The sequence below is a fragment of the Helicoverpa armigera genome, chromosome 4, assembly GCF_030705265.1.
Source record: "Helicoverpa armigera isolate CAAS_96S chromosome 4, ASM3070526v1, whole genome shotgun sequence".
Classification (NCBI taxonomy): domain Eukaryota; kingdom Metazoa; phylum Arthropoda; class Insecta; order Lepidoptera; family Noctuidae; genus Helicoverpa; species Helicoverpa armigera.
Genome location: NC_087123.1, coordinates 9,728,280 through 9,743,450, shown reverse-complemented (window position 1 = coordinate 9,743,450; position 15,171 = coordinate 9,728,280). Strand labels below are relative to the sequence as shown.

Here is a 15,171-nt window from a genome sequence, read left to right as displayed (position 1 = left end):
ACATGATCAGATGATACGAACTGGAATGAACATTTTCGGTCCAAAAAATTATCCAGGTAATCAGTAGATCGGTATTTAAGTTAAGTTTCAGTCAGATGTGTACCTGGACAAGGATACTCTAACTGCGAACGAGTGCTACTTATCTGGTTCGTCTGCCTGCCGCAGTCCATTTGTTATCTGGTCACGCTTTCATGACAAAAATTCAAGTCCTTAGAGATAAAAATGGGGTACTTTTTATATAGGTGAGTAAGTACTTGTTGGTATAGGTACTGGCGATAAAAACGTATTTTACATGATAGCTAACGTTCTGGATAGTTAAATTTCTTGATTAAATATCATATCGACCTCTCATAATATATGGGGTCCTTACTGTGAAAGTAACGGTCGATCAATCATAAGATTGTAAAACGTTTGGTATGATCGGATGTTAGGTATAATGGAGACAGTTCATCTTTTAAACTCCTTCGCTTATTCACCACTATAATATTTTTGTTTTCCAGAAACTCAGTGAGCCATCATGTGTCGGACCGTGCACGGTGTTCTACAAACCGTAATATGTGGCGTTCAAATGTTAGTGAGGGTCGTCATGACCATGATCCTCATGATAGAAAACGTTATAAGAATGGTCCTCCAAACATTATACAACTTTATATCGTTCCTGCTTCAAATGATATCTTTGATACCTATCTGTGTAGTGTTCATGATCACAGCCAGACTTAAATGTTTTATGTGCGGCGGCGGAGGCCCTTGCCCAGTAGCCAGAGGAGGAATATGCGACGCCATAATGTCTTGCATAGCTATCCTTATCATTTTTTTCATATTCAGAAGTACTGGAGTTCTTGATAAAATATTCTACAATCTTGGCTATGCGAAAGCTAAACCCACTGCCCATACGAGGTTTATACCCACTCCCGGTGAGATCACTGAGTGTTCAAGAAACGATACTGACTCTACGAGTACTTCGCAACCACTGCTTGCTCTGATCGATAGAATAGATAAATATGGAAATATGTTTAATAAAGATGGCGAATTAATAGACAAACAAGGAAACAAACTTGATAAAATATTTAAGTTACCTTTTGGAGCCGGATTGTTGTTCCCTCGAGTAGGGGCCATTGTTAATGAGACCACGATGGACACTACATTTCCATATACCACGGATGAAACCTTAAATAATCAGTGGACTACAATTCTTTATTACTTGGAATAGAATTAAATTTATTCCGCACGAGTTTTTTTGTATTTCATTAGACAATAATCAAAATAACATATCAACAATAAACTGTTTAATATTATGAGTAGGTAGGTATGTGAACTATCTAAATATTTGAACAATATCATTTTCGCCGGATTTTAATTACTATTCTAGTCAACTGCTAACTTTGTGGGCCTATACCTCTATAGACTTATGCTAGTCTATACCATGAAATCAATAACAAATAAAATAATGTCAGAAATATCAGTTTATACAAAAAAGTGTTCTCAAAAATTTTTATAAAAATCTATAAAATCTAAAAATATAATAAAACTACAGTAAAGTGTGATGTATTTCTAAAATGTACGAAAAACTATCAACATAATATCTTTAAGTTTATACACAAGAATTTCCATTCAAAATTATGTGCTATGCATTATTATTTGCACCAATACTTTCTATTTTGCATGCGATCATTAGCATTATTATGACTATTCTTTTTGCTATACAAGACTTGTTACGCTTGCTGATAAATGAACTACAAAACTGGATATCAGTGATTTTCCGCGCTCTCGCAATACTTCCAATGACTTTGATGTCTTGCTGCACAAAGTGTAGTGTTTGCTCCGAGTCCTGTTCACCTAGCCTTTACGCGTACAGCTGCGGCTTCATATTGTTCCTAACAATTACCATAGCCATCTTACTTATTTATATATACACCACCTGGATAGAGGATCTGCTAGCAAGATTTAAAATGCAATTGCCATTTAGTTTTGGAAAAACTAGGTATGCGCAATTAGCAGCAGGAATAAAGAAGAATATATCAAAACTAGTGAAACACAAAGCTGGTAATAAAACGATAGAAAATTCGCAAAACATGAGATATGTGGATCATAATAACAATCAAGTAACTGTAAAAGCGGTAGATAAAGCCACTACAGAGTTAAGACGAGACATAAGAATGAGTTCAGATTATTCTTACATTGAAAATGTTAAAGAAAGCTATCGACCAAGATCAGTTGAAAACTATAATTCTATATTAGAAACGACTCTGGAAGATCAAGTCGATGATTCGAATTACATCGACGATCCAAAGGATAGAAGTGAATTAAAACTCTTCAAAGATTTTTTTAGCTAGAAAGATTGAAATTGTTTTTTTTTTACTTTTTGTAGTTTCACACCTTTTGGTTGTTATATTGTTGTGTTATAAGGTATTGAGTTGATATTATATTTAAGGAGAACACAAATAAAAAAAGTTATAAAATGGTATGTTTTTAGTTTTTATTGATCTGTAGCGTAAATTTTTCGAATGAATAACTTCTAAATAAGCTAAATACTTTCTGATGGCCCTCCTTAGCAGATGATTTTTGAAGCAGAGAAGTAGAACATAGGGTACTGATAGATAGCAGGAGTGCAACGTAAGCGTCCTGCAAAAACTCAGTCAGAAAATTCTTGTCGGAAAGTTCTACCAAAAATCTACCCGGTTATCTGTCCTAAAGAAAGTCTGATGTGGGCAGGCAGCCTTATAACAAACGCCGAATGTGATACAGTTTGAAATGCAATAGTTGCATATCATATTCAGCTTACATTTAATACACGTATCACGATTGTTTATATGGCCTTATGTAGAGATGTATGTCATGTATGTCCGGTTAGGGTGCTTACATAAAGAAACAGGTTGCCGGACAGACAAACCTGTACGGGTAGGTACCGGTCAGGTATAATATTTCAATACAATCCTATTGACTCACTTATAATGAAACAGGTAAGTTATAAACTGTTTCTTTATGTACCTAAGCACCCTTAGACTGGAAGCCGACCCCAACATAGTTGGAAAAAGGCTCGGAGGATGCGAGGATGATGCAGATATGTATGGCTATACGAGTTGTGATACATCGCGATTTATTCAGTGTCTTTTCCGTCATCATTAAAGAAGTTTGACACGGGGCTCAGAAGAAAAGTCGTAACTTGCATATTTGTGCAGTTAAATCGCTACACAAATACGATGCAGAAATCGAGAATGGACGCGTTTTTTACAAGATACCTACAGCTATCTGATACGACATGGTCGAAATGCGATTCCAGGGAACAGGATAGAAAATTCCCTATAGAACCTACTTCCAAATAACTATTGACATTGTAACTGGCCAAAGCGAAAATAAATCCGTATATGACACATGTGACAAGAAATTCTCTCATCCATTCGGCACATTTTTCAGAATGAGATGACATACGTGAAGACGATTTTTACTGTTATTTATTCTAAATCGTGTTGTTATGTGATATATCAAGGTTAACAGTGGTTCCTTTACTTTGGAAGGAGTCATAGGTGGTATTACAAATTTTAAAATGCATGTCAAAAGATAAATACACCTTGTTTTTTACTCTCCAATACTTGAGTGTATGACTGTCAATAAGGTATGCGTTGTTATGTAAAAGTAATAGCAAAGACTGTGCAGACCGAGGCTTCATCTCTGATCGGTCAGCCAGTGCGGCTGTTACTTGGCCACCGTCCGCTTGTAATTATAGTATAATCAAATAACTCATTTTATGTTGCAGATAATGAACATTTCAAAATTTCAGTAAATTATTTGGTGTATTAATGGAAATCGGTGTAGTATTAACCCTGTTTTATTGTTGAATGTGTAATTTTATCTGTAAATGTACAGTGACACAATGAAGCGACTCAGTTTACACTCTACAAGTTGTTCTTGTACTAGTTGTGTGTACCGAAGCAGATCCAAGCAGCCCTCTGTACAACAACTATTAGCAGATGGATCCAAAATTGATAAACTTTATTATGGTAAATATTTACCTTTACGAGAGAGGAAATTGTTAGAAAAATTAATTAGAACTCGGGCTGTTTATGACGATGTTCGAAATCAGTTAATTTCAACTGGAAGTAGTGATCGGAGAAGATCCGTACAGAAATTAAAAAGACGAGAAGATGATAGCACTGAAAAGAGTAGTGCAGTTCTAAAAATGGTGGATCTTGTTGATAGAGGCCATATTGGAACATCGAATACAAGTAAATTAAATAGTTGCTGTAGCTGCTGTTCATGCAAGTCATTGAGAAAGATAAAAAAACAAATGGAAAAGCACCCTCGAGTCTACAGACACAATGTTCCATATGAAGCTATCGCTAGATATACTGTTGAGGCTGAAAAGAAAGGAAGAAGACATCGGCAGAGGCTAAGTGCAAAAATAAGTTCTAAAATCAGAGCAGTGCATTTTAAAATGAAAAGTATTAGATCAGAGCCTTGCACGTGCACATTGTCACTAAATAGCTTATTAACACGACCATCTAAACATTTTATGAGAAAAATTCGCGCCAAAGAGTTGGCTGCTAAAGAAGCCGAAACTCAGAAAACAGTAAACGTTGAACGAAAATCATTGAAAAAGAAATTGTGTTCCTGTCCCTGTAAAATTGCAAAGCTTCCTATGAAGTCAATACGAAAATTCAGAAATATTGGGGCCAGTATGAAAAAAGAACCTGGTACAGATATAAAACGATCACGTTTTAAAATAAGAAAAGATTCTTTGACATTATTTAAAGAAAAGATGTTCAGAAAACTTGCAGCTAAAGACTGGGAGTGTGAATCAGGAATCTGTGTGGTAGACGAGTGTATACCTGAACAATGTCTCAAAAAGAAAACAAAAGGCATTGGAGCAAGAAGAAGTGCCTATAGTCGACATTCTGGTTCTGGTAGAGAACGCCAATCTCGTGTTTCAATCAGTACACGCTCTAAAAGAGTGAGAGTAATAGGATCTCGAGTACAAACTAAACATAGATATTCAAACAAATCTGAGTCTTCAATGACAAACATTTTTAAACCAAAATCTTTGACTAAAATTACATCCGTAACAGCAGAATTGCAAGCAAAGAGAATTCAATTTCCTAAACCACGTGGTATATTGAAGCAAACCACGATTCAAGAAAGAACTCATAAAATATATCCCCCTAAACGAACAGATTCTTATGTACATCGTGATAAGAAGCAAGGTTTACCCGCATCCAAATTGAACAAGTTAGCTACTAAATCTTCGTCCTCAATGACAACAATCCTTAGAAGACGAACCCTGTACTCCGTTTCAAAATCGGAAATAAAACTAAAACAACCTTCACCAAAACCACGGCCATTGACGTCTGTTCCTAAAGTTTCAAAGGCTAGAGTTGCAAAACCAAAATTATTATTGGAAGAAAAGGTAATGAAAAAAAGTCATGATAAAGATAAAGAGCAAATAACGTCTAAATCTACATTGGGGCACGCTCTTTGTGAATGCCAACCGTCTACTAAATCGTTTTCAACAATGACAACTATTTCTAAATTGAAGGTCTTATCGACAGATGGGGAATTAAAAGAAAAAGGTTTAAATAAAACAGGTCGTCACAGGCAGCGTAAAGACAAAAATTTGTATACTCGTGAAAAGAAACCAGTCAAATATCCACGAAATTCATCATCAAAATCTTTGTTTTCAATAACTTTATCAAAACCTAAACTTCAGATGAAAGATACTATTAAATCCCCAAAACGTCTCAAACAGGGAAAAAATGTTATATTGATTCGTCACAAACCAAGACAAAAGAAACTTGCAAATAATGAAGGCAAAGAACCTGAATCTGGAAAAAAACCAGCTAAATCAAGTTCATCACAAAAATTTGCAATAGAGCTTTCTAAAACACGAAAGCCACTATTACCGATCCTATCGCAGCACAAAAAAAGCGGTTCATCTAAAAGCAGCCAAGACAGTAAAATATCTTATTTGCATGAATCGATTAGCCAGGCATTTAAACCTCATCGCGGATCAGTTTTGCCATTTCCAAGAGAATGTGAACCATCAATGTGTATACCTTATGAATGTGACCCTGAAAACTGTGCCCGAATATTACTGTCCCAATCCAAACCTCAAAGAAGATCAGTAACGTCAAGCACGGATCATTTAAAACTTAAATCAGTAGGCAGTACCGCGTTTTCTCAGAAAACGAGCCCTAAATCAAAATATATAGTATCGAAGAGTACTGAGACTTTTACAGGAAAAGTTAAAGGCGTTTCAAAACATCCGCCTCCTCAATCAGTTGAAAGGAATGTACGCGCAGAAAACTCCCATCCGCAAAGACAAGCTGTAAGAATTTCATCAAATTTCAGTTTTGATATTGAATTTTATAAAGACAAATCTCCCAGTTGGAAAGCTGATGGAACACAAGTTCTTTTACCTAAATCCCGAAAGAAAAATAAGCACACAGATTATCGTAGAAAATACAGAGAACGAGGCCATGGAACGAGTGACTCTCATTCCCGACATAACACATCATCTCAATCAAGGTCATCGCAATCTTTGAAAAAAATACAAGTTGGTCATAAATTAAAGCGGTGTTTTTGTACTTTAAGACTTTCACAAACGAAAACACCAAAATTTACGAACTTAGTTTCTAGAAAGCCTATGGCATCGTTTCGCATTAAAGGCTCAGATAACACGGCTAGTAAAAAACAAACTCAAACTATATCATCAGGCATTAAATACCGTTTGACACCTGCTACATCGCATCGGTCGCTCCTGCCGTACGAGTGTGAACCTTACTTCTGTACACCCGGTGAATGCAATCCTTATGACTGTGCAGAAAGAATAAAAGAACGTAACCGAAAAGAAGCTCTTCGTTTTTCTAAAGACACTAACACCATGGTTGCTAAAAAAAAATCTATTTCAACATTTGCATCCCAACCTTCAACTAAATCGTTTTCAAAAGGAATTCCGTACAAAATGAACAAACCCAAAAAAATTAAGTCGAGATATTCCTATTCATCAAAAGAGGAATCTAAAGTCTCATCTGGGAAAATAGCCAAGCAAGGGGTGCGTATCGGGTCAAGTTTTACTTTTGATATTGAGTTATCAAAAAAAAAAGATATTCAACCTAATTTACATGAGCAAGAGACCGTCAAAGGGATGAAAAAAGAAAAAATACCTCTACAAAACAAAGGAATACACATTCATCACGAGAGATCGGGAAAAAATAAGAATGTAAAAACTAAACAAACCTACACTGAACACTTTTTACGGAAGTGTTTTTGCACTCTCGGATTACTCAAAAAAAGCAAGAAGAAAGAAGAAACTGCACGATTGCACAATGAATACGTTTACGTGCATAAAACTTTTACAACAAACAGAGCAGATATTCGTTATAATTACGAGAGATCAAAGATTCTGCCTTTCGAATACAAGGTTTTTCCTGATGAACGTGAAATTAACTTTCAGAATAAATGTTCAAATACGGCTAATCTAGCAACTCAACCAACGTTAGGGAATGTGACACAAGCAATGAATTCCTCAAAAACTCAGTATACGCCGTCGAAGGCTCGTAATAAAATGAATATTGTATCAAGCCAATCAAAACAAAAAGCTTTGCGAGTTGGATCCACTTATAGCTTTAGTATTGACTCGTTAAAGGAAAAATCACCTCAAAACAGCAAAAATAGGAAAAAAGCTACTAAAGACAAAAATCAGACCTATGATAATAAAAAAATCAGACTGGAGACTATAGGATCTGAAGAGTTTGCGCAAATCCAACATGTAGCAACAGATATAGAACAAAAACCGAAGAAAAAGGGAAATAGCTTAGCAACTGCTATAAAAAAATGCTTTTGTGCAATCAAATTTCCTGGTAATAGCAGTGCAAAACAGCAGAATAAAAATAACTTAAGCTATGGTCACACAAAGACCTCGCATCCTTTGTTAAATCCTCTAATTGAATTCAAAGATACAAGAAAAAATTGCCAATTACCTAATCCACACATATATGAGCCCCTACATTATTTGAAAAGTGATGAGTTGGCACGTCATTTCTGCGTTCCCAAAATATTTGATTCTTACAATTGCTACGAAGAAGAACTTAAACGGCCCGAGATAAAACGATCTTGTGATCGCTACGTCAACAGTGAAAGACAAAGAAAATCCTTTATGAGAACTACTAGCTCGTTCAATGGTAGTTCGAAGTCTAAAAGTAATCAATCCAGACTATTTCAACGACCATCTACAAAAGAAAAGAAAATGAGAGACCCACAAAAAGACACGGGACCTAGCTATTTCCTCTTGCCGTCGCGTGATGCTTGTTTTGTGCGATCTATACACAACAGAGAAAATAGCATTCGAGCGGATAAGCATAAGTCTGTAAGTAAAACGTCCACAGCAAACAAAATGAAGAGCACTAATGATAAACAAATAGCTTTAAGGAATAGCTTTACACAATCAGAAAAAGTGAGGAAAGAAGGCAAAGCATCAAACATAGGTTACTTACTTAAGAGGTGTTTTTGTACTCTTGGTCTTCAAAAGAAAAATGCTGCTGCGAAGACACAATTTCTGAAATTTGATATTCAGAAAAATCTGCCCTTAACGAGTCAATTTGTTCATATATTGCCATCAAATGAAAATAGTAATGTAAAGAATGTTACAAAAATAAACTGCCCTGCTCTTGATGAAAGGTACGGAGGAATACCTTTAGAATTGAAATTACCAAATGATCCTTTAAAAGATTATATTTTTGGGCATCAAACTGGTAAAAAGAATATGTTTAAAAACAGTACTGCATTTGAAAAACGTTTGAAATCTGGTGTTAATTTAAATTTTAATGAATATCAAGTTGGATATTTCATTAATACGCGAAAGCTGAGTCCGTTTTATCAGTCATTTTATGCGTTAAATTTAAACGTACCTAATAACATACCGAAGAGAGGATATGTTCTGGAGGACAATGAATGCGAACCTGGGTTTTGTATACCATACCAATGTGATCCCGTTGAATGTTTAAAGAGAATTAATAGTCGTCTAAAAACATCTAAGCTATCTGGAACTAATCGTCAGGAATCCAAGTCAGTTGAATTTAATGGAAAATATAAAGAATTGAAAAACAAAATAGTCACACCACGTAGAAGGAAGTCTCACTTCGGTAAATATCAAGGAAGTCCTACAATTATAGGATCAAATGTTAGTGTTAATATAGGAGTTTACAAAGATACTAACCCACAATTAAGTAACAAACAAATGTTTGGGACATCTTTACATCCAATTATGGAAAAAAATAAGCAATATTCTCGCCACGGTATTCGTATGAGATCAGATGTCCGAATTGCAATGTCATTGTATAAACAAAAGAAACAAAGAAATGTCGGTGCCACGTCACCCCCAAGACCGAAACATTGTAGAGCCATAGCTTCTCAATGTACTCAAAGGCAACTTAAACACTCCGAGGCACAAATCAGTTATCAAGGTATAAGTAAAGGTACAGGAATATCCCATTTTTTATCAAGGTGTTTTTGTACGTCCAAATTGAAAAATGAAAGTCAAAGAATACCTGAAAAAAGAAAAAAGGGTGGCAAGGACAAAACCAAAAATGCTCCAGAGAATAAAAAGACAGAACCGAAGAAACCTAAAAAGAACAAAAAAAATGCCATGTCTGAGAAGTCCCAGACAGGTCAACAAAAATATAAAAAGATATGTAAAGGGTTCGAATGTGGAGGGATATCGTTTAATAAACCATGTCGTCATAGTATTGGTCCATTATATCCAAAATTTAAATCTACGGCAAGTCTGAGGTCAAGAAAAAATATTAAATCCAGGTCTTTTCAGTCTAAGGGTAAAGATTGGTCATCTCCGTCTAACTGCTGCGTTCAAAAGCAACTCCATTATGGAGACAATTCATTAAGACAGTCACGTAATGTGACGTTTGGCTCAAACATACATTTTGGTATGGAATTCTACAAAGATCGATCTCAGGGTAAAGGAGACCAAGTGCAATACGGTAATTGTTGTATTGTTAAGTATTTAAAACTCATACATAGGAAATACTATAGTATGTAGCTAGCTGTTTGATTATGCTCCGGGGGACGTAATTCTCGTACATTGATAAAAAATATCCAAAATCATCCATTGTAACGGGCTGATTATTGTGCTGAGTATCATATTTTCTTAATATCTGTAACCTACTCAACACTTTGAAGATTAATTTTACTTTAATGCTCCTCTGCATCCTAAACATCATCTCAATCAGTTAAAATGTTGTTAGTGTGATTTATTTCTCGAGATAACTGCATCCCGTAGCCGAATTGTGACAAACACTATCCTATCTAGACACACGGCAGTGTGTCCGCCAAGTTCGAGCAAAAAAAGCGACACACCGGCCGTGGGTTATATTACACGAACCATTTCGGGCCAAATTCGACCCCCCATAACTCAGAACCTATTTTATTTACGCACATCAAATTTCTAGTATCTGTTGAGACCAACTCACTTATCTAAAATACAAAATTTCATTAATATACCTATTGTAGGTCTTGAGATATTGACGTCAGAAAATCGCTATTTTTACTATACACTCACTGACTGACTCACTCATCAAAAACCTAGACCACTTCCAATGGTCGTATCGACTTGAAATTTGGCATGGAGGTAGGTCTTTATGTCAAGGTAAAGGGAAAAATCTGAAAATGGCCAAGTGTGAGTCGGTTTCAAAATAATGAAGGTGTAAATTTATACCCGGTGTAAATTTATACCCCAAAGGAACTAAAACGAACTAATTTATATAATATATCTTCGAATGATCGTACCGATCTGAAATTCGTTACAAAGGTTTGTATTTAGTCAAAGTAAAGTAAAAATCTGAAAACGGTCAAGTGTGAGTCACTTTCGTAAATAACGAATGTGTAACTTTGATCCACGAACATAATATAATGATAACATGTCGTGTCAGTTGGTAAATCTAGTCCATTTAGTTAATCTAGTTCATTTCTTTGTAAGAAGCATAGTGCATATTCAAAAATCTGAAAGATAGTATAAATGAGACATTTCCTTAACTAATATAACTTAAGAAAAAAATAAAATAAACAACCTAACAAAAATAAATGAAATCCCACCCAAAACAAAAATGTGAAAGACTGCCAAGTTCGATAATATGGGAATGCTTCGCCTATAAAAGAAATGAGATCTGAATAAGTACCAAGTTCCATACACATACCTCAGTTAAAAATAATTACTTTTTAATGATGTTACTTGGCAAGTTTTAATAGAAAATTAAATACTTGATTCATTGCGTTTAGTAGGTTTATATCAAGGTGTGTGAAAACTTGCCAAGTAGCATCATTAAAAAGTAACTATTTTTAACTGAGGTATGTGTATGGAACTTGGTACTTATTCAGATCTCATTTCTTTTATAGGCGAAGCATTCCCATATTATCGAACTTGGCAGTCTTTCACATTTTTGTTTTGGGTGGGATGTCCTTTTCCCGGGTCTAACCTATCTCCCCTCTAATTTGCAGTTAAATCGATCCAGCCATTCACACGAGGCAATGGGGATATAGGGGCAAGGGATATATTTATCAATTTAAATATACATATATAGATTACTTCACTTACACATTTTTTATATTAATTTTATTTATTTATTTAACTAACTAACTAACTTAAATTAAACTAACTATTCATTTTATAGGTCCAAAAGCAGACATCTTTAAGTTCAAAAACCCAAAAACAAAAACCTTGAAAGGCGAAAACTCACCAACGGGTCAAGGATATTATGGAAGCTTGTTGCATCCTTACCAATGCGAAATTAACACGTGTATACCAAGCAAATGCTCCCCGGTTCAATGTGAAAAGCATATCAATAAACGTCGGTTAAGATCAAAAAATACAAAAGTAAACAATGATAGAAATGCACCATCCGCACCATCTGTCTTCACTGATACAGGTATAATAAATTCAAATCATCATCATCCAAAAATTTTCACAGATTGTTACCGACATAATTGTGTTGAAAATGTTACAGAATTGGGGATTATTCAGCCGTACATGAGTAAAACGTCCAAGACAGGCAAATACACTACTTCATCATCAACGCAAAATTACGAAGACAAATCGATATTAACTAATAGGCAAAATAAATCAGTTTTGAAATGCTTCTGTGTTTTAACGCAGAGAACATGTAATCCGACATGCCAAGTTCTGCAACAAGAAAAGTGCACGAACACGAAATGCAAGAAAGCGAATTTAAATAACTTTGTAGACAAATGCTTGTGTACTTTAAAACATTTGAAAGGAAATAAACATTTAGCGCTAAAACCAAGTACACAACAAATTGCAACTATACCAATGAAAACAGGTATAAAATTTGAAAAGAAAGTGAAAACTCAGCAAACATCTACGCTAGACAGGGAAATGGAAACTATAATGCCTTATTCAAAGAAAAAGTTCAAAAAACTTGAAAGTAAAACGAAACTTAAACAAGAAGCAATGATGAACTACAGAGGTGGAATTGGTGATCGAAATTCCCCAAAAGTTGTCCAGTTTTGTCCAGTGTGCAAAAATCTGACGACCCAACAATCAAGCAAACAATCCCGCAACACTTGTCGCTGCTCACGTAAGAACTGCTTGTGCTTTGAAGGAGAGGGAGAGAGGAGAGGAAAGGTGAGAGGGGAGGGAGGAGGTGATCAAGATCAAACATTATGCCCTGTGTGCTTTCCTAAAGCGTCTGGAAAACACAATAAGAAAGCAAAGAAATATAAAGGCACTCTGCAAGATGAAGAACAATGCCCGAAGTCAGAATGCCCATGTTGCAAAAGAGTTTTAAGCCTCGAAACTATCACGAAATTACCTCAAAACGTCAAAAAATGCGTAAAGAACAAAATATGCAGTTTTTTCACATGTAACAACAAAGCAATTAAAAACATTGATTCAGATCCACTATTTGAATTGTTAGTCAACAAACACAATATGAATATACTGAACAGAGATGAAGTACTTAAAAATTTAGGCTCAAGTGGTAAGGAGTCTAAAGCTATGAAGAAAGCACGTAAAGGTATATTCATTTACTTATATTTTAGGATATTTTTTTTAGTTGGTCGATTATCTTAAGTGATTTTCAAGAAGCTCAATGACCGAGAGAAATTTTCATATAGCAGAAAATTGAAAAATCTTTAGGTTCAGATGCACTTCTGAACATTTTCTTAAACGTTTAGTTCTGACAAAACAAATAATAAACCAACGAAAGATACAGAGTTTTGCTTCAAAAGATGTATTTTCTTATCTTTGTTTGTTTTCTCAATCTTTGTTTAATATTTTAATATTTTGTTAACAACATTTTTTTGCCAATCTAAAATGCGGATTAGTTACATACAATCACTGTTATTTATCCATGTCGTCACGCCTATTGTTAACACTCTTGCTAACTGAATTTTTTTTTTTGATACAGCTGAACTGTTAGCATATTACCATAATTTTGTATAAAAATAATTTGAATTTATTTTAGCTATCGAAAAAGGAGAAATCTCGTCACCGCTTATGAAAATGATAATAGACAAACAGAGCGCAAGAATAATTAACAGGGATGATATTATTAATCAAATTAATAAACAGAAGCGGGGAAAGGCTAAGGAGCAGGCCAAAATCGCAGCGCTATTAGGATTAGATATTTATCCTCAAAGTGAACGCAAAATCTCTGCAATGACTCATGGCAGCAAATGTAAATGCTGTGTATGTGCCAAAAACAGGAAAAAGAACATCAAGAAAGGTACACCTAAACCGAAACCGAAGGCTCGTAAGTTAAAACCTTGCATTTGTGGAAGCGTCATTTGTAAAAGGAATTGGCAAAAATTAAAAAGAGAAGAAAGATCAATTAAGAGCTTAAAAATAAAACCTTGTGTTTGCGGGAGTGACATATGTAAACAGGAGGCACAAAAAATGCCAGAAGTGTTATTACAGGCTGCGCGGCGAGCTCAAGAAGACAAGGAAAGGGTAGAACAAGCTACAATTAAAGAGAAGAAATACCAAAAAGGAAGAGGGGAGCGTAAAAAGTTGCATGCCAAAGAAGATAAAAAGCTACTCAAGAAAAGGAAGAAAGAAGACAAGCGTGAAATGAAATTAGTCAAGAATTATGAAAATCCGTCAAGTGTACTTATGGTGGCAGAATCATTGGTCGATTTAGGCAGTTTAGGCGCAAAAGTGTTTTGTGACGTTATGAAATCGGCAGTTAGAGTAGCGAAACATCCAAGAGATGGCGTGTATCATATAAAAGATGCAGTTCGGGATCCAAGTCGTGCAGCCAAAAAATTTAGGAAAAGTCTAAAAGGAATGGGCTTATTCTCCACGTTCGCTCGAATAAAACGTAGATTGATAAAGATGCCAGTAACTAAGGGCGCTATAAGTAAACTAGAATCTGTTCCCGTTACAAACTATTTAGTTCACATGGCTGATAAGGACCCGAAGCAAAGAGTAAATAAATTTAAAAAGAAACGATATAGGGAACCAGTCGATTTCCAATGCAGTCTTTTCATGGCAACTCTGAAAAAGAAACCTTGTTTGAAAATTTATTACATGTGCCCCTGGTTCTATCCACATTGTTTAGGGTTGCTTAAAATCTGGCAGCAGTTTATTGATATCGTAATATTCGCTTTAGCTGTTGTAGTGTGGAGTCCTTGTATACTCACTATGGAAGTTCTCAGATACTTGATGTGTTTCTTGTTCTGTTCAGCGTGATGTATGATGATAGCTTTTATTTTCGACGCACCTATTAAATAAATCAAAGGAATAAAATGGTTTTATTTATACCTATAGTTGTTTTCAAAGCTTGTAGAACAAATCATTTGTTCGTCTTATTGTGGCGCAACACGGCAACTGGATGGGGCAAGAAACCACTCCTGAAAAAATATCTAAGAAAGTCTTAATGTCCGTTGAAATGTACCACTCGCTCTTGACGCAACGCTGTGAACTTACTGGCGCATAGAAAAGTGATGTCTGTCATTTTTTGGCGGGAATCTGTCGGCATTATGGAAATGCGCCACATATTCGGACAGTGTCATTTTGTTATTCTGAATATTATATCCTCACCCTCACATACCTAATTGAGAATGTGAACTATTGAAGCGTGATTGTACAGATTGCATTGTAACTGTCTAAAACGATAAACTCACGCCCACCATGAGAACGGTTCTACCAGT

At 35.3% G+C, this 15,171-nt stretch overlaps 2 protein-coding genes across 2 annotated transcripts; both read left to right on the top strand.

Annotated features, from left to right (window-relative positions):
* Nucleotides 1-3,411: 3,411 nt before the first annotated feature.
* On the top strand, nucleotides 3,412-4,952 carry LOC135116781 (uncharacterized). Its single transcript, XM_064034347.1, has 3 exons — nucleotides 3,412-3,613; nucleotides 3,755-4,901; nucleotides 4,948-4,952. The coding sequence occupies exons 2-3, from the start codon at nucleotides 3,857-3,859 to the stop codon at nucleotides 4,950-4,952; spliced, it is 1,050 nt and encodes a 349-aa protein (XP_063890417.1). The 5' UTR covers nucleotides 3,412-3,613; nucleotides 3,755-3,856.
* Nucleotides 4,899-14,756, top strand: LOC110375026 (uncharacterized). The gene is made up of 4 exons (XM_021332992.3): nucleotides 4,899-9,986; nucleotides 11,673-11,927; nucleotides 12,006-13,034; nucleotides 13,485-14,756. The coding sequence occupies exons 1-4, from the start codon at nucleotides 5,012-5,014 to the stop codon at nucleotides 14,708-14,710; spliced, it is 7,485 nt and encodes a 2,494-aa protein (XP_021188667.3). The 5' UTR covers nucleotides 4,899-5,011; the 3' UTR covers nucleotides 14,711-14,756.
* Nucleotides 14,757-15,171: the final 415 nt, after the last annotated feature.

Coding starts and splice junctions, on each gene's coding strand:
- LOC135116781 (XM_064034347.1), top strand. CDS start 3,857: ATGTACAGTGACACAATGAAGCGACTCAGTTTACACTCTACAAGTTGT.
- LOC110375026 (XM_021332992.3), top strand. CDS start 5,012: ATGACAAACATTTTTAAACCAAAATCTTTGACTAAAATTACATCCGTA. Junction 11,928..12,005: donor ATCTGTCTTCACTGATACAG/GTATAATAAATT, acceptor AAAATGTTACAG/AATTGGGGATTATTCAGCCG. Junction 13,035..13,484: donor TATGAAGAAAGCACGTAAAG/GTATATTCATTT, acceptor AATTTATTTTAG/CTATCGAAAAAGGAGAAATC.